Raw genomic sequence first — 23,505 nt, forward strand, 5'->3', positions numbered from 1 at the left:
GCATCTCCGGCCACTACAAATCGATTCACATGACTGACACAAGTCTGACAAGATGGAGTCGTGTTTTTACCACCCAAAAACAATCCCTTTACTGCGGAACAAACTGAAGCGATGGTGTTGTTTGGTGATGCTTTTCCGAACTCTTTCGTCCTGCTTGATAATACCTTTTGATTACATGCAGGATTGTCTAGAAAGGAGATTCGCATTACCACCAACAAACAGTGCTTGTTATCAGCTCACTTTGATAAACTACTAGCCACAACTAATGATAATCCTTACTCTACGTATAATTTATTCCCAGTTCCAGAAATAAAACACCATTTTTGGCATTGATTGGGTATAACAACCCGCTGTTTGCCATCGTAATCATAACTCGTTCGCCATACCAGGCACACCAACTTCCCGTACATTTCCTTTTTCTTCTTCTTTTTGATACGCTATGATAACGGCTATACTTGCGTGTTGCGGATTCGCTTGGCGTGAAGGTCGCTTAAAAAAGCGAAGAAATGTCTTTCCGCTCGTTGTGCTTAGACTCATCAGAACTGGTTATTCCCGTTTCATCTGCTAATCTACTGGTGATCGCCATGAGGATGGAACTGTTTTCTATTCGGTGACTTTGTTACCGATTTCCGGTTTGTCAAGCGATTGTGGTTTGTGTGTATCGTGAAAGGTTCAAAGTTTGCTCGAAGGACGCCCAGACGATACCGTTTTCGGCGGGGCAGAGTTTCGCTTCCGATAAGACGCTCCTTCGATGTGAGAACTATAGAATGTGTGAGGCTCAATAGCAAAGATAAGATTTAAAATGAGCTTTACAAAGAAATATTTTTAGCCAGTTTTCAGCACTTGGTGAAACAATTTAATAATCCGCCAAGAGGGGTAGTTGAGCGATGAAACGCTTTTATTGTTTGATGTAGCCGTAGTCTTGCGGTTTATTGCTACAATTATTACATCTGGTTGGATGGTTTTATCGATCATTCGTATTCGCTGGCGCCACTGTAAATGTTTTAGAGTCTTTTTCTAGAGCACACCATCCATAAATCCACAAATAGAGTAAAATTCGCCAGAGAACCACAAATGAAAATTAAATAAGTTTACACCTTTTTGTCATTTTGCTTCAGAAATGCCAGAAAGCTCTTTCCTTTCTGCGATGGAAATGGTTCCACACTTCCTTGGCCGGCATGGACCTTGGACTGGGCCCGGTACCTTGTACCGCTCGCGCCACTCGACACAGCACGCGCACGCCTGCCCGTCCGCCCACCACACTCATCGCTGGTGATCTCTGTAGCGCAATCCGGTGCGGGTTGCACTTTGCCCCCGTGTCGGCTGAGGAAAGAAAACCTTGCGGTGTCTGCTTCACTGGTACCGAAACCAACAAAAAGAAGCAAACAACCGAACGCTATAAATATTAATTAACCAATCTATATATCTACACAAGCCGTTCGGGCCACCCTTGTACGCCACGGTTGACGCCCTTGCAGTTCAGCGGGGCCCAGATGCAGAACCTCGAAACGGAAAAAGCGTCTTGGAAGCATTTTTTTTTGGGTCCACGCATCCTCGGAATGAACGAAAACGCATCGAAACACACCGTTTTTTATTTGGAGACCTTCGTGAAGGTCCCCGCTAGATCAATCGTAATCTTTTTCGGACAGGGGGTTAAATGGATCAAGCGTCTAACATAGCATATGAGATTGGCCACGCGGGCAGGGCGATGAGAGATTGTGTCATCGATTGTTTTATAAAGTAAGAGAGCCGGTCTAGCATTCGATCGTATCAAAAGAAGGGTAAGCGGTACCAGTGGCTATAACATATTTGCTACATATTTTGACGCAGTTGTCACCTTCACGGGAAGGCCGTTGGAGCGTCGGATAACGGAATGCGTCGAAATGAAAAGTCTTGCCACTGACCTTGGCTTGGTGGAATGGAAATCTTGCAGAGAGCAGTTTGCCCCAGTCATTGGAAGGGGAGAGATGTGTCTGCCACATACATACTATTGATCTCGTTAGCGTGTGTGAAGGTAGATAAGGCAACGTATATGCCTTTTATGAGCGGCTTTATAGTTTGAGATATTGCTGGTAATAAAAGTAGATTGCAATCCCATAAAGGCCTGTGTGTTGGTAGTGTCGAGAGAGGCGCAATGGTGTGTTTTCACGGTAGACTAAGACCAGTAAGCTTTATTTCATTTTTAGTGTATGGTCGATTGGCGGCGTCTCTACACGATACCATATAATTATTGTTCCTGCTTTACAATATAAATCTAGGTCTATTTTATTGAACAAAGTGATTAATGTCATGACTAGCAAAGCGAAATGACATAATATTAGTGTTAATTATCTACATGTTTACCAAGAAATGCATCATAATTGTGCATTTTTATACGCGCATCGCTGTAGAAATGCTTTTAGTGAAAGCTTAAACCTTAATTGTCATCTCATGGCTTACTTTGATTTAGCAGAGCTGCTTAAACGAACACATTTTTGCTGCAATGTTGCTCCATTAACTGCAGCTAGTTGCACAAGATTCCATTACAAGACAATCAATTCATGTACAAAGATACAAGGCTCCCTTCCAATCGTCGACATTTTGGCAACAATTCATCAAAATACAAAAAGACGTATTTGTTTATTTGCATGATTGAGTGGTGGATTGTTGTGCTTTGTTTGGTTTGTAAAACACATTCTTTCTAGGAAACAATTCAACCCATGAAATAGCTCATCGACCGTTGAATTGGCAAACGATTTTGGGGCCACATTCACTGCTAGAGTTTGATTTAATTTACTACATCGCCAACGGCGAATATTCAAAAGACTGTTTCACCATTCGCTTCCGTGGCTGAATGCGCTCATCCGACGGTCGGACTAAAGGCGTTCGGTCAATGGCATCCTTGAGATCGATTTTCGTTTAGTCTGTATCCGTAGCTAAGGGAAAACCCCAGCACAACCATTTCCAAAAGGGTTGCGACCGGCCAGACCGACGCCGGGTGACGTCAAGCAGCTGCGATCATCATGAGCTTGTTGGCAAAATTAAAACCGATCTTTAACCGTGCATCGAATCGAGCCGGTGCGAAACGAATCTACCCGCGATGAGCTTAATTAATTCCGCGCCGCGAACATTACCGGGATTCGCGGCCACACGGAAGAGCGCACCGGAACGGCGCGAAGAATGATTCTGCCCGTCTAGGGGGTGCGGGAAGAAAACAACTCTAACGAGCAGCTAATTTCTTCTCCCAAATCGACCATGATGATGAGACGTTCCGATCGGCACCGAAAAGCCCTTTCCTGGGCAGTGATGTTCTGCTTGCGTCGTGTATGGTACCAGGCACAAAAACACACACACACACACACGCGGTACTGGAAACAAAAACGCTGACCTAGTCCACACAACAATCACCGACGACCCGGTGTGTGTCATACGATCCGCGGCCAAGCCGTACCAATTTGTGTGTGTTTAAGAGTTTGTGATCGTTTTCTTCTTCTTCTTCCTTTTCTTAATCTTCCTCTCTCGCTCCTCTTTCCCATTAAAACCCTTGCTGAAGCCTGCCTGCGTTGCCCGGCCCGGTTGGAATGTAGCGATCGCACGCCCGTCCGCCCGCCAACGATGGCCTAGTTTGGGGCTGGACCAGGGTGTTGTTTGTTGATACGAAGTTCGTTTCGCACATGCACATGCGGCTCCACAGGTGGCGGTGGGCACACTGTTCGTGTTGAGTTTTGTTTTGAGTGTGCAAGTGTGCAAAAATGGAAATTGCAGCAAGGAAAAGTAACGCTGACGGGACAGGAAATCGGTTGACCGGGTTCGATCGCGATCGGTTGGACGGGCTTTCAACCTGGTTGCGGGTGTGTTTGCCTAGCAGTGCTTCCGTGTGAGCGAGAACGAGAATGCTCGACGGGCAGGGCAGGGTGGTGTGATCGGTGCGTTACCGATCTACTGGCTTGTGATATGGATAATTGATAAGTTGTTGAAATAACAAGATAATTTTGTGTGTTTTTTTTTTAAATAAATTTTAATATAAAGATTGATAACATTCAAAATATTTAAATAGCTAAAACAATAAGTTATAATATGAAAAAAGATAATAACTCATTTCAATTAAATATTTCAACCTCACTGCAACTTCAAGAAGATATCATGATGACAGGAAGAGGAAAACAGTAAAACTTGCAAAAAAAAATCCAAATATATTTGATATATAATTATAAGTCGTGGATTAGAATTCGTTACGTTTATTCGTCACAAAGGTCCGGAAATAAAAGAGGACGATCCTCTTACTGCAGGTCGCTGGCGGTCTTCTACTTTATCATTATAGGATAAATGCGCAGAAGGCGGTTTATCCGTGTTGTTTAGGATTGTGGGTTTGATCCTATAATTCCTCCGGGGGAAGAAAAAGGACGTCCTCGTCCGTAATTGTATTCGTCCGTAGAATGAAGGACTCTCTTGGTAGAGAGTAGCAATTGCATTGGTGTTTCCGTTACTTAGTGGTTATACATTTTGGGCACCTAGATCCTAGCTACTAACAAAAAATCGTAACATAACCTATTCTTAAAACTAAAGACCGATGTGTGACCAACTTAATTTACAGTGATCTATTTACTATCTCTGCCAATTAGCCCATTATTCGTTTCATTACCAAAAAGAGGAATAGGAGAAAAATATTGAGAAACAACCATAATGGCTTTAATTTGATTGATTGCAGTTTTTTCTTATTCTCTTTAGTTTACTCTTATTTCGTTTAACGTTTCTGCCGATTTTTATAGTTTTAATATTATTTTGTAGACAGGTTGTCATTTGAAATCGTGGGTCTAACTTTTTTCTAACTCCTTTTTTAATCAAAACGCCATTTCCTTCCTTTATTGTAGGAGGTTCTTCTTTCTGTTCGTTATTCTTTTCCATTTTCTTTTTTGCTTTTTCTAGATTGCATATTACCTTATCAAATATCTCTTTTGAGTGAGTCATAATTATCCTAGGGTCTATTGTGTTGGTTTGATTAAACACAATTTCGTTAGGTGTGAAATTTGTTGCCGAATGTACACTATTGTTGTACAAAGATACAGTAAGCTGAATGATATCGGCTGTATTGAGTGAAGTAAATTTTTGCTTATTTGAGTTGAAAATTTCGATAATTGTACTGTGCGTTTTCTCTACCTGGCCGTTGGATTCCGAGCTAGAGGCAAATTCTAATTCGATTTGAAGACTGTCTAAGAATCCTCGTAGCTGAATGCTTCTGAATGAACATTCGTGGTCGCATACTATCTTTCGTGGGGTTCCGAAGGTAGAGATATAACGTGTAAGGCCAGATTGTATGTCTATCGTATTTCTTGATTCAATCTTGATGAGCTGCAAATGTTTAGAGAATGCACACACAAACGATAAGAAATAGTTCTTGTCTATGCCAAAAATATCCATGTGGATTCTTTCTAACGGAGCTTTTGTTATTGGTCTTGGCGAAATTTTTATATTATATGGCCGGCGTTCGTATTTGTGTTGGGCACATATTTTACAGGAATTAACATATTCTCGTATATGCTGAACCATTTTAGGAAAATAATACGATCTTTTCAGTTGCTGCTCGATCTCTTGGATGCCTCTATGCGCACGATTATGAGCTTGCTGTACGATTTCGTATTTATCGTCGTCTAACACGACGTCCTCGACAAGATTCGGAGCTATTACCAAATGAGAAAGTACATCTGTAGAATACGTCCTACATGCTTCTTGGATTAGTTGTAACAGGCTTTCAGGGGCGTATATTGCGCTTTGTTTTCCATCGTGGAATTTCATCAGATACGATTCAATCTCCTCGGAATTAAATGAATTTTTACAAATGGTTGTTCTATGGTGTCTGGGAAAAGGAGATTCTTCGTAAATTTGTTCTTGTTCCGCTAGTTTGAAGAATATTTGGTTTCTATAAGAATTCACTGGTCTTTCGGTAAAGTGTACAAAGAAGTCTTCTGAAGTCTCTGCGGAATGGCGTGTGTTCGTATCTGAATGTGTTGTTTGCAATAAATTATCTGAGTTGGTCTCATTGTTGTTCATTTCTAGTTTCCTACTAAGGGCATCGGCGACTACGTTTGCTTTACCTTCCTTATAGGTCACATCATAATCATAATTTTCTAATTCTAATCTCCACCGAATGATTTTTGAATTTTTAGAAGAATTTTTAATAAAAATTAGAGGTTTGTGGTCTGTTACTAAGGTAAATTTATGACCAAAAAGATAAGGCTTGAATTTTTCGACCGCCCAAATGATGGCTAAGGCCTCTTTCTCTGTTGTAGAATAGTTTACCTCAGCGTGGTTTAGGGTTCTAGAAGCGAACGCAATTGGGTGGTCTTTACAGTCGAATAGCTGGGAAAGGACTGCGCCTAATGCGTAGTTAGAGGCATCGGTGGTCAATATAAATGATTTAGAAAAATCTGGGTATGCCAAAATGGGATCCATTATTAGCATTTTCTTTGTCTTTTCGAAAGCTTCGATGTATTCGGGATCCATTAAATTGAGTACCTGGTCTTTTTTTAAATATTTGGTCATTGGCCTAGTTATTTTAGCAAAATCTTTTATGAACTTTCTGTAGTATCCTAAAAGACCCAAATATTGTTTAATCTCTTTTTCGTTTGATGGCAGTTGCCAATTGATTATTTCTTTAATTTTATCTGGGTTGGGCTTAATGCCATCTTTTGTAACGATGTGGCCGAGAAATTCACAATTTTTCTTCAAAAACTCGCATTTCTTTATTTGGACTTTTAGATTTGCTTTCTGTAGCTTTTCTAATACTAGGTTGAGATTTGAAAGATGGATTTCCAAATTTCTTCCGAATACTATCACATCGTCTAGATACACATAGCATTTTTCGCCTATGAGTTCTCCTAGAATGTTGTTCATTGCCCTTTGGAAAGTCGATGGAGCGTTCTTAAGGCCAAATGGCATTCGCAAAAATTCGTAATGGCCACATTCTGTGCTAAAAGCTGTTTTTTCTTGTGAAGAAGGTTCCAGTTCTATTTGGTGAAAACCACTCTTTAGGTCGAGGGTAGAAAAATATTCTGACCGTCCCAGATTGTCGAAAATATCGTCGATTTGGGGAATCGGATACTTGTCGTCAATTGTAACGTCGTTAAGTTTCCTATAGTCAATAACCACGCGAAAATTTTCTGCTCCTGTAGCGTCGCTCTTTTTTGGGACGACCCAAATAGGTGCGTTCCAAGGAGAATTCGAGTGTTTAATAACCCCACTGGTGAGCATTTCCTGAATTTGCGTTTTAACTATATTTTTATGAGCGTGTGGATATCTATATGACTTTGTGTAGATAGGTTTATCTGTTGTAGTTTTAATATGATGTTTTATTTTAATTGCAGCGGACAGCTTTTCGTTTTCTTTGGGAATAATTTGTGTGTATTTTTTAATTGTTTGGATCAATTTTATTTTTTCAAATTCATTAAGATGGTCTGTTTTTATTTGATCTTCTAGTTTATTTTCTTCTATGTGAGGTAAACAGTTCAACATGAAGAATTCTTTTGATAATGGTTCTATAGGGTGTTTATGAAATTCTATTGTTTGATTCAGTAAAGTTATAGTTTCGTTTTTATAGTTAAGAATAGATTCGAGGGTTGATAATGTTTCCGTACCAATTAAACCATCGAAAAAATCGTGAAACTTTTTTTCGTAAAGTTCGATAGGGGGCAACTTTGGTCCCAGGAAAAATGTTTCGCCTTTTGAGGAAACTGTAAAGTTACCATACATGTTCTTTACGGATGTATGATGACATTCTTTTGATCCTTTTAATATTCCTGGTCGCAATAGATTTTTATTCGCGCCAGAATCAATAAGAATATTTAATGTTCTTTGATGATATTTATCTAATATTTTAATATAAGGAAGAAAGTTATGCTTGTTCAGGGCTATTCCGGAAATTTCGGTTCTGAAGCAAAGCAAAAATTTTCATCACTGTTTTGTTCATTATTGTTTTCCAAAATTTCATGATTATTTGTTGATCTATTAAGGGTTAGCTTTGAGCGAGTTGTGTTCGTTTCCATAGGAGTGTAATGGTTGTTTACCGTGTTAGTGTGTGTACGATTTGCATTTGGATAACGCGAATTGTGTTGTAAATTTAATGGTCGGTTATCTTTTTTATCATTGAAAAATGTTTTAGAACCTGTCTGCACATTTGCATCATAATCACGTTTATTTTTAAGCTTACATAAAAATGTGTAGGCGTCATTTACGTCTTTAGGTCGAGTAGCATGAACATAGCCAAAATAATCGTCTTGCAGGCCTGCCATAAATGCGGCCAACGAATCCTCTTCTATAAAATGACTTATTGCTTCCCAATTGTTGCTGTATAATGGATTTTGTTTAGCAATATTTTTTATTTTTTCGACTATTTCTTTGTGACCATGATAATACTTGTGTATTGTCATATTTTTAGTCAATTTCCACTGCCATAATTGGCATTTGTAAGTGGAAATTTCTTGGCGGTCGCCGAAAGCATTTATTAATATTGCTTTAATCTCATCGAATTTATGAGGGTTACCCTCTTGGCAGACGACATCATTTGCCTTTCCTATTAATTTTCCACTTACGACAATTTCGTACATTTTAAATATATCGACAGATACCATAGGTCTGAAAATATTCAGAGTGGTTTCAACTTTGGAAATCCAAGCCAATAGTTGTTTTTTATTACCATCAAATGATGGTAGCTCTTTTATTAAATCCGGAATTACGAAAAAATCGCTCCGTTGGCTAGGAGTGTTCGTATTCACATGCACCTGATCGTGTGTTCTATCGCTTTGTTGCCCCTCCACGTGTATCGTCGAGAACGCTGTCTCAAGCGAGATCTGCCTTTGTGTTAGTGCCGTGATTTCGTTTGCTATACGTGATAGCTGCTCGGCAATTTGGTCCATACCGTCGCCTTGTATTGATAGGTCACTGAGGGTCAGTTCTCTTGTATTAGCGGTAGGAATATAGGCTAACTCGTGGTTTGATTCGAGGGAAGGGAAAGAATCACTTTCAGTGCTTGAGTCGTTGGCTCGAATTTGCCACATTAAAGCAAAAAAAACGCAACAAAATTACTTTTCCACTTATAATGCTTCTCTTTTTTTTAAATTGAAATGAGAATAAAACAATAGTAGATGAGACGTTATTGCAAAAACGTTCTCTTCCGTTACTTACGGAGATTCGTCGTTTACGGGAGCGGGTGCTAAGGCGATAGGCGGGGGAACCTCGAATCACACAACGGATAAACCTACTTGTCGTGGATGCTGCAAGCGGATTCCGAACGTAGCCTTTTTTAATCAGCTACTGCCACTGTTTATAACCTAACACCATTTACTAGCACACAGTTTAACTCCGCACGGCTGCGCCAATTATAAGTCGTGGATTAGAATTCGTTACGTTTATTCGTCACAAAGGTCCGGAAATAAAAGAGGACGATCCTCTTACTGCAGGTCGCTGGCGGTCTTCTACTTTATCATTATAGGATAAATGCGCAGAAGGCGGTTTATCCGTGTTGTTTAGGATTGTGGGTTTGATCCTATAATTATATATTTAATTATTACAAATAAAATAACAATACAACGTGTCTGACTAATATCACAAATCAATCCCTTTTACGCGATCGTATGCGTATGTGTTGCGTTCTGGTTGATAGGGACTGATCAATCAGACCCTCCCTGGTGGAGTCACGATAGGCACGATCAGCATACCGCTTCGACCGTGTGCTTGCGGGCGGTTGCCTAATGATTGCCCACAACCTGCAACCTACCAACACTACCAACACTACTCCCGTCCCCAGTCCACTACGGCTACACTACTGTCACCGAAGGACACCGCTGAACTTGAGCGCGCTCCGGCGCTTTATCTCACGAAGCTCTAATGCCTTCTCTATCTCTCTCTCTCTCCTTCTAACTCACGATCATCTAACGATCTGTTCCATCTCTTGCCGCAAGCTTTCGCTTCGGCATCTCGAGCGAAGATCATCAAATCGCGCATATTTGTCTATTGGGTCCGCTTTGATCGTGACGATGTGTGCGTGTGCGTTTGTGTGTAACAAACCCCCCTCTTTCGCTCGCAAAGAAATCAAACGGGAGGGAGTTGAAAGACTTCGCGAAAGCTTTTGTGGTTTGTCACATTGTTCCAACAGCTCTCCACCCCCTCTCCCGTTGTTTGCCGCCGGACTTCGGGCGGCGATTGTGTGTGCGTTCGAAGGAATCTTTTGCACCAGCAAATAGTCATCGATCGTGTACATCTGTCGCAAGATCAGTCCGAGCGCACTGTTACCGCATCCGTTTCGTGGAGCTGTTTGTGTGTGTGTGTGTGTTGTGCCTGCAAGAGTGAGCAAGAGGGGAACTGCCAAATTTTCCGTATGACAAGTGGGTAGGCTCACACAGTCATTTTTTTTTCGGGCAAGCTAGCCCACCCGAAGGAGTCGCGGACAGTACGAAGTCGGTCAGTTGCTGGTGCTTTGTCGTGTAGGACGGTCGCGAGTCGTTGGTTTGTCTGGAGAGAGAAGTTCCGTCGTAGCAGTTCTAGCATGCGCTTATCGGTCGTACAGGGAAGTGGTTTCTATGTGTTGCAGAATAAGGAAAACCAATCCAGTGCATGATCAGTGCTCTTAAGCTCCAACAATCCAGCTCTCCGGACGGACCAAGCGAAAAATGTCCAGCTCGGCACGAGTGCGGATGGAATGGATTTGATGTAGCAAGATCAGTAGCTCATTTGTAGTGTTATCAGCCACGATATAGGCCACCGTATGTCTATATGCTGCCCAGAATTATAAGTGCAAGTGTATTCCTTCCCTTCGATCGAGTGATCGAAGGACGGTTGTGACAACGAACGCCTCCGACGGAATCTTCCCCAATTGGTGAACACTGTTTTGGAGTAATAAAAGTAATAAAAGATTCCGCGAAGTGGAGGTTTCACGCTCCGGAAGAAGCCCTTCGCTAGCTGGAGCGCCACGTCACACGTCACTGCTGATCTGTGCTGATTTCGAAGTTATTGCTGATACAAACACCCAACTCCGAAAATGAGTGTCGCGGACAACTTTACCGACTTCTACTCCGGCACGTCGTTCGTCTTCCGCATGGCAGTGGACGAGTACAATGCGGAGCGTAACTGGACCGGCCTGATCGACCGCTACTGGCTGATCGTGGAGGAGCTGATCGCCGGTAAGTCACGTCGTCAACGATCTAGGATGGATTGTACTCAAAGTTGTAATTATCAACCCGACCCCTTCCTGTACCCGACTGGTCCTGCAGTGGTGTGTGCGCTGTGCGGTGTTAGGAAGAGTGTGGCTGAGTAAATTATAGTGTTTGAAGTCAGAAGTAGAAGCGGGAGGGACTGATGAAGGCTACCACCTTACAAGCGCAAGCTTCTTTCTACCTCAAACCTGGGCGGCAATGCACTTTGAACTTCACTGAACGGTGCTCAAGCGCATGGACGTTGCTGTGAACGATTCGTTTATTGAAGTTGAAAATTTGAAGATTTCGAGAAAAAATGAGAAAGAATAGCGATCGTGGAGATTCCGCTCGAAATAGAAATGCCCCTTGTATCGTAGCAAGAACCAGTTTTGGGCTGGGCCGTCTGGGCTGTAAGCGCTGCGATGATGAATATTTTATCACACCCAGCTGTGGCCGACAAGAAATTGCGAAGAAGGTTAATTTCATTCGGACTTGGATGATCAGATGTAAAATAAAATATGCCATCTTTTCACTTCCCTCGGAAAGTGGTCAAAGTTTGAGAAACGCCATTGACGCATCCTCATTTACATTGATTTGACTGAATGGTGTAGCTTACTAGGAGCATCCTAAGATTTCTCTCTCCTTCAAAAAACGAATCTCATTTCAAGTACATATTAACACCCTGAACAGCTAAACTTGACCCAAATCGTGAACACCATCGCCTCAAAACCTTACTGATCTACAACACTTTTCCGAGGTTTAGAAAAAGGTTTAGCAAATTGCCTTCATCGTGTCCCTGTGCCAATAAATACGCACACGGAACCAAACCTCCGCATCAAGACGCTGAAGGTGGTAAAGGGTGGGCCTAGTGATTAGAAATCGTAAAAAACCCCCGTGCAGTCGATCTTGTGCTGCGCCGACCACAGCGAACCGCAGTGCCTTCTGTCTTGGGCGAAGCCTTCAGCAGCACCGATGCGTTAAAGTGCCTTTATAGTCGTGCACTAACACTGCAGTGGATTGTTGTAGCGTAGAGGGAGGTTCACATTAAAGATCTTACTTGCTGAAGATCATGCAAAACACTTCCTGAGCTTTTTGTACCGATTGTGTACTGAGAAGATGAGCAATCACGCCACTAGTGCGCACGATATTGTAATTACGCACAACAAAGCATCATTTAGAGTGACTAATTTTCGTCAATTAATGTACAATTGCTTGGTTAGGAAGTAATAAGCTAAAGATGGTGTATTTTCGACTGGTGGTTTAAGAGGCATAATTGAGTTTTTAGATAGTTTTAGAGGCTTTTAGCCATCTTTTGCTTCCTTTTTGTGTGTGAATCTTAAAGTGTAAAACAATGTATTCGCCTTGAACTCATCTGTGACGAAGAAGATTATTCAAGTTTTGCGTTCATTGAAGTATTGTTTTTTTTAATAATTATAATCTAATGTAATTTGAGTTAAAGTTGCTATAATTAAACCTTCAAAACTAACCCTGAACACCCGATAAAAGTCCTTCGCCTAATCACCAACGTTACCAAAGAGGGACTAAATTTGTAAATCTAATTCCAAACCCGCTCCAAATCAAACGATGAACAAGTTGATGCAACTGTTGACGCCACACAGCAAAACAAGTCACTCTCTCTCTGTCCCCCTTCAAAATGGTCTTTGCATACCTCAACATCAAAAGCGTTGCATCGTAAGGGACTCCTCCCTCGCAGGCAGGTTCACACATCACAGCTCCGACCGTAAAGCAATCGACTAAATGGTCAATTTATTACTAACAAAGCGCGATCGTAGTAGCACCCAGGAAGCGATCAAGCCCCGTGCAAGCGGACCACGACGCCATCAGCTTCCAACGTACCAGCTTAAGCCGTTATCTCACCGGAGGCGACCTTCACCCAGAAAAGAAAATCAAACTTCCCTACCTCTTTCTCTGTCTCTATCTCTCACTATCTCTCTCGCTCTCTCTCTCTCTCTCTCTCTCTCTCTCTCTCTCTCTCTCTCCTTCGCTGATATCTCTTTGAGGTCCGTTGCATCGTCATAGAGGTGAGCATCGCCAGACCCGCGTTGCGTGCGAGCATGTTGCGAGTGCCATGCGTTACAGCACACGCGTTTTTTCGAAGATATGCGTTCAGCTTGGGTCGTCTACGGCTGTTGAAAGGAAAGACGAACAACTAAAAAACCCTACTCTAAGATGTGTTTTTATAATTTGTTTTTCCTCTCCTTTTTCATTCCTTTCTTTGAAATGAAAACCTTCGAAATCGTTGGCCCACTGTGGCGACTGTGTGTCGAACAGTCCATGGGCGGGTGGGGCGCCTGGTAGAGGAAATATGTTGCTGTGTGGGCAGGTTTTTCTTCCCTTTTCTTTCTGGTAGACCTTAGCCAAGTCAGCCACTTACTCCTCCAACAGCAATCAAGCAGAAGTGTAGCAAAATCGATACCAAATCGAAGAGAAAAAAAGGGCACAGTGTGTTTGAGTTTTGGCCTGATTAAAAAATAGGAGGTATGTTTGTTCGATACAGATTGCATACGGGGCAGAAAGGAAAAAAAAAAGAAAATAAACGAAATGATGTAAGCAACGACCATCAAAATGCAACTGCGGCAAAATATGCATACACACCAATATGGAACGGGTCGTTTCAACAGAACCCGTTCGCAGTGAGGCGACACGAAGGGCCCCCGAAGGGCGCCTACAAAGTAATGTTCCTCTATCGAAGAACTGGAATTCAAATTTTGGACGTGGACGAGGATGATGCTTCAGGTTGTTAGGTATCAGCAGGTTGTCCGCACCGCAGCGTATGCTGCCGCGTAGATAAGGGTGTGCTCGTTTCGAAATGCTTGTGTGTTGTGTTGTAACTGACACCGACAACAACAAATGTGTTGTTATGCCTTGGGCTATATATGTATTTTTCGGTCCTCTTTTGCATTTTAAAAATGAGTTCAAATTTGATTTTTAGTTCTCATTTCACCTGCAACGACATTGTTTGCACTGTTGTCTTCAATTAGTAAAGTGCACCGTTACTGTTCAATAATGAAATGCTTTTACGTTTAAACATCATTTCCGTTTTAAAGTGCAATAAAACAACACGCTGTCGTCATCTTATTAATGCAATATGAAGAAAGAGATGATGATCGTGGTGATGATGATGATGATGATGATGATGGTAATGAGCTGAGCTTAACGGCACCAGCCATCTGTTTCTTCAGAAACGCTGCCATTGAACTTATGATAATAGTTACCCTGCCTTAGGTTACATTTCATCACCATATAGCCAAGTTTATATGTTGAAATAGACGTTCTTACATGCCTAGCTGCCCTGCCATGGTGGCTTTCTAGTGTTAAATGTTCATATTAATTTTAAAAGCAAATACACCACGCTTTTAAATTTACGTTAGATAATAATTGATGTTTTTTATTGGCAAACACTGCCCATTGTGTAACCACCGGTACTGCAAACTTATATTTTTTGGCCAACTGACGTACGACTAATAAACCTAATCGACTTTTCCCTTCTTTTAAGTGGGCCAGCGCTTAAAAACTCGTTCACTTTCTCTGCCACAAGCCGGGACCGGCTGGGTGGTTGGCGGCAGGAGGGCAGGAACCGTTCGATACAAGGGGATATCATATTTAACACCAAAACTAGAAATGCGTGCACTAAAACCTGTACTGCTCATGCCTTTTGACTGTCGCTAAAACAAAAGCTAAACAGCCTGTAGAAATGGCACGGCAGCAAGAGAAATAAGGGTTTTACATCAACTAGCCGGTCGAGTTGAGCATTGATCATTGGGACTAGACAAAGCATGATCTCGATCTGAACAATCGCAAACCACGACCAAAACGCAAAACGTAATCGCAGCCGTGTTTCTCACCAGCTTACAGTGAAAAAGAGAGAGAGAGTGTAAGAAGAAGAAACCATCTCGGCTCGCACCAACTGAGCGAATTGTGTAATTAGATGGGCCAAACGGTGTCTGGACAGCGCACGTGTGCGCATTTTAAATGTCTTTGCGCCAAACTGTCTTGCGTATACGAAGATATGCATGTGGGTGTGTATGTGTTTTGTGTATGTTCAATAACAAGCTGCCTTGAACCCATCGAGGACCGTTTTCGTTAGCGTGTACTGACCTTCACAATTGTCCAGACGGACGTACTGCACACCGAGGTGCACTTGAAGCTGTGGCCATCGAGCAGCACTTATTGTCCGTAATAGTGCGAACTTACGGTTGAAGCATAATTTGTTCATGACCGTTAGACTGGCAAGATGCGCTGGTTGCGCAGTATGACCCCGCACGCTCGGGTGTCCAAAAAGCACGGCGTTCGCTGCTGCCACGCACGTTGAAGTCTTTCGTTCGAGCGCGCATGCTCGCGCGCTGTCTAAGCGGAGGCTGTCCGTCTCTCTCGCGCGTCGATCAAATTGCGCAACGACAGTTCGAACGCATGGCCGCGGGCGCTGGATGACGCGGTACGCTGGTTTCGCTGTTTACTGTAGCCCCGTTTCGCTCTCGCTCCCTTTGCTTTATGCTGTGCATTCAGCATAACACCGCAACAGACGTCTAGCTGGCCAGGGTGGCCGGTGAATGAATGAAAGTAAAATCGATCTTCCACCGCGATTACGAGCGTCTCGGAGATGGAATGTACCGTTTCGTCGTGTGTTTGCTGTCGGCGCTTGGCCGTTCGAAACACTCCGAAAACCCATTCAACCGTGTGTTGCAAAAGCCCTAAAAGTGCAGACCTAACGGGTGCGCTTGCACCCCGAAACCGAAAGGGGCGGTACACGATGATATTGCACTTGAATTTGAAATACCGGCAGCTTTGGTTGGGAAGGGAGGGCATGGAGGGGCGCAGATCAAATCTGCGTAATAGCAAACACACTTACCGACAATCCGGTTTTCGCGCTGTGCGGTTAAAGTACGTGCTGCACACTCTCGGTTTCATGATCATTACCACCGTACATCGGTGGGGCTGGGTCAATTACGGTATGGTTCCTTCATTGCTCCTCCATGTGGTTGGCAGGTTGATGTGACTGTCTATGTGTGTGTGTGTGTGTGTGCGCATGACTGACGTTGATCAGACCGGCGGTACTTGAGCCGGTAAATGCGTATGAGCACGTGGTTGTTTGCGGTTTTGATGTTAGTAGTCGATCGCTTCCTGCTCTGCGTGTGTTGATCCATGTGGAAGCTGCTAGGTGTCTGAGAATAATCTAATTGCGCTTAGTAGGCGTTGAAGGAAGGAAAATTTAACATGATTAAATGGGATTTAATTCAAGACATTCAATTAACATTTTATATTTTATTTATATTTCTTAGTAAATTCAAAAATCAGTAAAACATTTAGCGGATTATTATACTTCATTTTTGATTTCCTAGTAGCAAAACAATCATTTTTTTCTATATTTTACGTATGCACTCAAAATGCTTGTTTGGTTTACATCCATTCGTTGCTAAGCGCAACAAACATTCATCAATGACAATATTTAACCATCTAATTTAACCGTTTGTCTTTCTACTTCTCGGATGTTCCTACCATGAGTTTGAACCAAACACAAATGGCCCTTCAATACTATTAAAATTTCATTTTGCTTGCAAACAAAAACAGTCAATCGGTTTTGTTGCATCGATATTTATTAATCCCTGACATTTGCCTCAAACCAATCTGTGATTGTTTCTGAGAACATCAACACCAACATTAAGACGGCTGCAACTGGGTAATTTTCCTCACAGATGAAGTATAAAGCCGATTAAGTCCCTCAGCAACTCAGAGAGAGAGTCGCACCGGGTGATAAAGGTGTTGCACGAGCTAACGTCATCACTGACGCTCACCGGCACCAGTGGCAGAGAAACAGAGCCTTTGCAATCAATCATGAGCTTTGATTTGATTTGATAGCAGGTGTGAGCACGTGGGCCTGCATTGAAACTGCCTTCTTTAAACCCATCAATGGTATATGAAGTTGAGTGGACAATTTAATAAATCCTGCATTGAATTGGAACTTTTCTATACGAACACTCACCACAAGATCAGATAGTCGATTAATTTGATCAGTTTATGGTGCATTAATTTGCTACAGCTCAATTGCACACCGTAAAACGTCCAAACACTTCCATCCACCGTAAAACACTACGACCTAACAAATTGAAACCGTTTTTCTGCAGCAGCAGCAGCAGCAGCAGCAGTGAGTAAGCTTTACGACCGAACGCTTCACCGTCCACTAAACGCGTGGATCGTTGCGAAATAGTTTGCCGAGCGCATTGGTTTCACATTTAACCTGCGGTGGCAGCTCAAGAGCCGCCGCACCGTAGAGCTCAACGGGTGTGACGTTCGTCAGTGCATTTGGATTAGCATAAGGGGAGTTCGGTTTCATTCTGGCCGTCTGCGTAGCCCCCCACCGTTCCAATGCGTTCAACCGGAATCACCCCCAAAAAAGAAGCGTTGGTGGGGTGTAGCATGGTGGTTATGTTTTCTATTTTCCGCTCGATCGATCGTGGCCTATACAGGTATAGCTAAACACGTGATAATGAAGTTAGTGGTGATCGTTGTAACGCACTTGAGAATGCGAGTACACGCCGCACATTCAAGCCCAAGTTCAAGCCCAAACCGACCCAAACCAAGCGCAAGGGTAGAAAGCTTGCGAAAGCTTCAACACCAGCCAAGGGTTCAGCTTTGGGTTTGTTTTGGTTGTTGGGCGGTATCTGGAGCAAGGAAAGCCAACGACGATTTTCCTTTGCATGTCCGGTTTGCCGGTGTGTTTGGAGTGGTGGTGAACGTGAGCGTTACGCAATGCCGTTTCCGGGCCGGCTGATGATGAGTCAAATGTTTGTGGTAGTTGTAGTAGTAGTAGGGGGTTTCGGTTTGTTCTAACCAGAAGGTGGTGTACGAAAAGTTTGGCACTCACTATAATAAGTTCTTACGCACCGTGAGCAAAGGATCCAGTGCACCGTGCTTGGTAGAAGCGTAAGGATCGTGTTTTCGTGCAGCGTGAACAGTAGTGATTGGTATTAAACAGTGTCTTAGTTCAAACGAAATGGCTTCCACGACGCATCTCATTGCGTCTTCGGCTGAAATGTACGCGCCAGTTGATATGATCAAGTCGGAGGTACTGCTCACGATGGATGACTACTTTCGGGGAAGCTCCATCTCGTCGCTGATCGCTCACTGGTGGCGCGCGCTGGTCGAACTGATTGCCGGTGGGTATCTACATGGTGATGAAGAAGGGTGAATGTCTACGATAGGGAGGCTGGTAAAGGGTCACCAAGTTGACGGTCTCGTCACCGTCCTCGAAGCGCTACCCCGTGAAATGATTAATGATTTGGTGGAGTTCGGTGAAGGACATTCGGACGGTGTTAGATCGAGCAACCAAGTGAAGAGCAACGTGTATCGTGAATGGAAGGGTTTAGATAGAAGTGCGACTAGTGTCGATTTGTTAAACGAACACCACAAAAGAATGTGCGGCGTGGTGAGAAAGGTTCATTTCTTAATCGAAAAACATTGTCAGCTTGTTTGAATCCACTAGTCCTCGTAAGCTAGAATAGATGTTGCATTTCAAGGCATGCATGTTTTGAGGCGTGTTCGGGAACGAATGTTGCTGTTTGACATTTAAAAGTGAATAGTTTTTCTTTAGTTTTGCTATCATAATATGTTGAAGGATGAACGATCAGACAGCAAGATGATTGTAAAACTAACTTTGTTATAACTCATTTCAGCTGACTGTGAGCTGAATCTCCAGCTTTAGGTCGTCATAATAAGAAAGATAGAATGCATTGAATGATTCCTTGGTGGTTAGTTCGACTAACTTATAACTTCTCACTACTCTCTTTCAGATCCCCGAGCGAAACAGCTTCCCTTCATGGACAATCCACTGCCGACGCTCGGTATGATCATCTGCTACCTACTGTGGGTTCTCCTGATCGGTCCGATGTACATGCGCGACCGGAAGCCGATGGACTTGCGCCGAGTAATCATCTTCTACAACCTGTTTCAGGTGCTCCTCAGTGGCTACATGTTCTACGAGGTAAGATCGAGTGAGTTTACAATTGCTGAAGCGTTGATGAAGCTAACTTCTCTATCCCATTGCTTTCCCATCTCTAGCACCTGATGGCCGGTTGGGTGAGGGGATACAGTCTGACGTGCCAAACGGTGGATTACAGCGACAGTCCGCTTTCGAGAAGGGTAAGTTAGGTCGCACTGTAAACCCGAAAATACGCAAAACAAGACTCAGTGTTACTACAATCAATTTAATCCCATCCCTCCAGATGTTCAACCTCTGCTACGTGTACTATCTCTCGAAGCTGTCCGAGTTTGCCGATACGGTGTTCTTCGTGCTCCGCAAGAAGCAGTCACAAATTACCGACCTGCACGTCTACCATCACTCGCTCACACCGATCGAGGCGTGGATACTGACAAAGTTCATTGCCGGTAGGTTGAATCGTGTGGCATTCCGCATCCCGGCAGGTGGTCGCCACCCAATAAGCCAGTGAAAATGTAAAACACAGTGCAAAAAAAAAATCCCACACACACACACATAATTTCCGGTCCATAATCCTAACAAAAGCGCGCGGGCACAAACCACCGGGAACATTATTTATTATTCCCGCCAATTGAATAATTGAAAATGTTCCATCACGCACGATTTAACCTGTAAGGTTTTATTGGTTTCGGTGCGAGGATATAGGCGGGCAATGAGACGGAAAATTGATTATGAAACAAGGCAAAAGGCGTCCCATCCCCCTGACCTCCACCGTTGTTTAGTTTCCGGCTGTCAAAAGCAATCAACGTCAACACTCCGGTGGCATGTTGGAGGTGCTGCTCATCTGTGCTGCGGAGTTGGAGCTTTTTTCCCCCATCTGCTTTCTGCTTCGATGGCTCGAGCGCATTCGAGCGAAAGTCTTTTGTGTTTCAGTGCGGTTCACCGAAAGAACGATTTACCGATTTGTATTACGCGCACACCTAGCCCGAGCCTTTCGCATTAATCTCTCGCATTCTATTTTCTCTTCCCGGCTTCCCGACAGGTGGTAATGCGACGCTGCCGAACGTGATTAACAACTTCGTCCACGTGCTGATGTACTTCTACTACATGCTGTCGGCGATGGGATATCGCGATATCTGGTGGAAAAAATACATGACGGAAGTTCAAATTGTAAGTCAAAGCCAAGGGAGGGGGGGACGCATGGCGAAAAGGGGGGGAACATTCAAAACGGAGCAAATTTATTGCCTCACTGGTAAGGCAACATTAGGACAAAACCACCCGTTCCTGGGGGTTCTTTTCTTTTTTTTTCGTGTTCGAAAGGAATTAGCTGTTGATTGCATGATTGGCGGGATAAAAAGATTTAATGTGCTGCTCGTTTGATTCTGTGGTGCTGGTGCTGGGGTTTTAACAACCGTGCAAGCCGCCCGCGTTCACCGGGGCGTGTTTATTAGCACATTATAAAACTCCCTCAAGTGATATTAGGGGAAGCCTTCTTGCTTCGTCTGCTAATCGATGGTTTGTGCCTTCTGGGCCACACGGGCTGTTTAATGGCCAATAGAATGGTTTTGTTTTATTAGCTGAGTACTTGCGCGTTTTATTGGGTAATGAATTTTGAGCTACTGTCACTTAATGAATTAGGTTAACAAAAAAGGTACCTAAAGTCAGAAGTTTTGAGTGAAAACGATGTTAGAAATGTTTATTATCCTGGTTTGGTATCAATTGCTTTCTGACTCAATCCTTTTTATGATGGAAATTAACATCATTATTTGCTTGCAATGTACGATGTGTTAACAGTGTTTGATAATTCAAAGTGATGGCATTCAAACTTCAATTTTAACATTAAATCTTGTTACACAATCAAATTTTATTTCATGTTTAGATACAAAATCAAAAAACGTTTTCTGCGCTAGCTTTTTGAGCTGTTCACCAAAGAGGCAGATTTATGGCATAATATCCAAATCTTCTGGAAAATAATTGAATAAAAACTTGATAAAGTACTCAGTTTGGTTTGTTCAAATTCAAAGCAATAGTCAAAGCAAGCCCCCTCACACCCTTAAATCTAACGCTTCTCTCTTTGGATGTTTCTTTGCAAAAAAAAAAAACAGATTCAATTTATCATCTGCATTGCGCACTGCATCAACGCACTCGCCACGGGCTGTCCGTTCCCGCGCTTCATCACCACGCTGCTACTGATCAATGCGTCCATCTTTCTGGCCCTGTTTATGAACTTCTACATCGAGAGCTACAAGCGCAAATCGAAATCGGCCGCCGCGAAGGCCGCCAGCACGGCCGCCACACCATCGATCGAACCAGCGGCGCAGGAAGCGTCCGGTGTGCAGGATCTGCCAGCCGGCGACGTGCCAGCCCTGCCAACCCTGCCAACCAAAGCTGACCAAAGTGGGATTCCGGCCGAGTCGCTGGAAGCTGCCGTACCCGACGCTGCACCTTTGGAAGACATTAACAACAACAGCAGCCGAACGGAGCTGCTGGAATCGGTGAAGAAGCTGGCCGAGGAGCCACTGTGTGAAGCGGATGAGTCGAAGGTGGAGGGAAGTACCGCCGAGGATGTGTTCACTGAAGCGCAAACCAAACAGCAACAGGAGCCGACCGGGCTACGGCAACGGCTAGTGGTGGAGCATGGCGAGGAAACGCGAACGGGGTCAACGCAGCTGGCCGAGCTTGCCAGTGGATGAGTCAAGCGACCTCGTTTCGAAGTCGGGGGAAAACAAAATGAAAGAAACTCCATGTCTGCGTGTGTGTGACTGTATGTGTGTATGTATGAATGTGTGTGTGTGTGTGAGTCGCATTTTCTTTTATAAAAACAAAAACAGCAAACAAAAACGACAAAACCAACACAATCTAGCCCAAGTTGCCCCAAACCTAGGAGATAGTGGTCACCGCAAGTTAGTCAGTACGCGTGAAGTGAAGCAGTTTCTACGGGGGTTCCGCGCAGGTTTCTCTAAACAGCCCAATCAATGTATAAATAATGCGCACCACCCCCTGTGCAGCAAAACGTGGAGCCATCGCCACGGACTGAAGTGGATGCGTTGCAAGGATGGAGGAGATTTAGCATAAGCGAACCGTGTTTTGTGTGAGTGTGAGAGAATACAGAGACACAAAAAATGCAGTAACACATTCATAATTGCGTCACGTTCTTGTACTGGTGTGTGTGTGTGTGAGAGAGTTTGTGGGTGAAAAGAGTCTGAAAAAGACGCTTTTTAGGGCTTGTTATCTTCGATTCACCGAAAGGTTCTGCCGACGCGGAGAGGTAACGACGCTTGTGCCTCGTCCGACCAGACAAGGCTTTACTTGTTTTCCGTTTTTTTTGCATTATTTTGTTGTCGTTGCTGCACTTCAGCCTCTTAATCGTGCCTACGGCCGGAATCGGCGGGCAAAGGACGTGCAGAACCCTGGTCTAGAGTCTGAAGTGTTTTTCACTTACCGACCATTACACAGCCTCCTTCTGCATACACTCGTTCATCTTTTCTGCATTTCACCTACCAACCAGCCTGCTGCTGGGGCGAGATGCAATTTATCGCTCGCCAGCACCAGCACTGCATAAGCGCTTTGTATTTCGAATATTGCGTCGTGCTTTGCGATGCTTGTATGGGCGGGTCTTCACTGTACAAGGAGAGTTTTGTAGTACAATTTTTTCATCGAAAAAAGGCTTCTCGTTGCAATATCAGAATTTGTACCATCTTTTTATCCTTTGGTTGTACTTGCAGATAGAATGAAACACTTGTACATATGGTCAAGCTTGATACTTACTTACTTATCCTTGGTCAAGCTTGATAAAGGGAAATATTTAAGATTTTTATTTGAAACTTTACACATGATTACTGATAGTGCTTTAAGTATAACGCATCCGCAATTGTGGTTGTTATGTTCAATTGTCAGGATGTTGATTTAGCTATCCTCTTTCTTTGGGCACTTTTTGATCAGGCACATCAATCTGTAAGGAAATATCAATTATTGTAGTTTGTAACTTTTCGCCTTTCGTCCGTCGCGAATATACAAGAAAGAACTCACCACACTGAAAACACGATAACTATCAAACAGGAAAAACCTCTTATCCTCTGTTCACCTTCGCAGCATACAACATTCTCCTCCAGGGAGGAAGCAATCATGCAACGGAATCATGAAAAGCGGCACGATTACTGGCACTGGAATTACGGCTCGATTGAACCATCCAAAAGGAAACGTCGTCTTTCCGCGCCAAAGTTCCGCCTACCGCTAGCCTCTGTCAAGTTCTCGTGCTTGAGACGCCACAGAATGCACAAGAATACGCCTTCATTAGGCTCGTTAACCACTGCTCAATGAATGGTGCTCTGTAATCGTGCGCTTCCGCACTTTCTCTTACCCGCTCTCTCTCTCTCTCTCTCTCTCTCT

General features: G+C 43.4%; 1 protein-coding gene across 2 annotated transcripts; it reads left to right on the plus strand.

Annotated features, from left to right (window-relative positions):
* Positions 1-10,631: 10,631 nt before the first annotated feature.
* Positions 10,632-22,261, plus strand: LOC120898889 (elongation of very long chain fatty acids protein 7-like). 2 transcript variants are annotated; one of them, XM_040305367.1, is made up of 6 exons: positions 10,632-11,150; positions 18,971-19,161; positions 19,239-19,319; positions 19,403-19,565; positions 20,159-20,286; positions 21,222-22,261. In XM_040305367.1, the coding sequence occupies exons 1-6, from the start codon at positions 11,009-11,011 to the stop codon at positions 21,807-21,809; spliced, it is 1,293 nt and encodes a 430-aa protein (XP_040161301.1). In that variant the 5' UTR covers positions 10,632-11,008; the 3' UTR covers positions 21,810-22,261. The 2 variants fall into 2 exon arrangements, with proteins under 2 accessions (XP_040161301.1, XP_040161300.1); XM_040305366.1 differs by lacking the exon at positions 10,632-11,150 and adding an exon at positions 18,070-18,337.
* The last annotated feature ends 1,244 nt before the right edge of the window (positions 22,262-23,505 follow it).

The sequence above is a fragment of the Anopheles arabiensis genome, chromosome 2 (assembly GCF_016920715.1).
Source record: "Anopheles arabiensis isolate DONGOLA chromosome 2, AaraD3, whole genome shotgun sequence".
Classification (NCBI taxonomy): domain Eukaryota; kingdom Metazoa; phylum Arthropoda; class Insecta; order Diptera; family Culicidae; genus Anopheles; species Anopheles arabiensis.

Bases quoted from the DNA above. Each gene is read 5' to 3' on its own strand.
- LOC120898889 (XM_040305366.1), top strand. From the start codon at position 18,175: ATGGCTTCCACGACGCATCTCATTGCGTCTTCGGCTGAAATGTACGCG. The intron at 18,338-18,970 runs GTGGGTATCTAC...ACTCTCTTTCAG, and splicing joins GCTGGTCGAACTGATTGCCG to ATCCCCGAGCGAAACAGCTT. The intron at 19,566-20,158 runs GTAGGTTGAATC...GCTTCCCGACAG, and splicing joins ACTGACAAAGTTCATTGCCG to GTGGTAATGCGACGCTGCCG.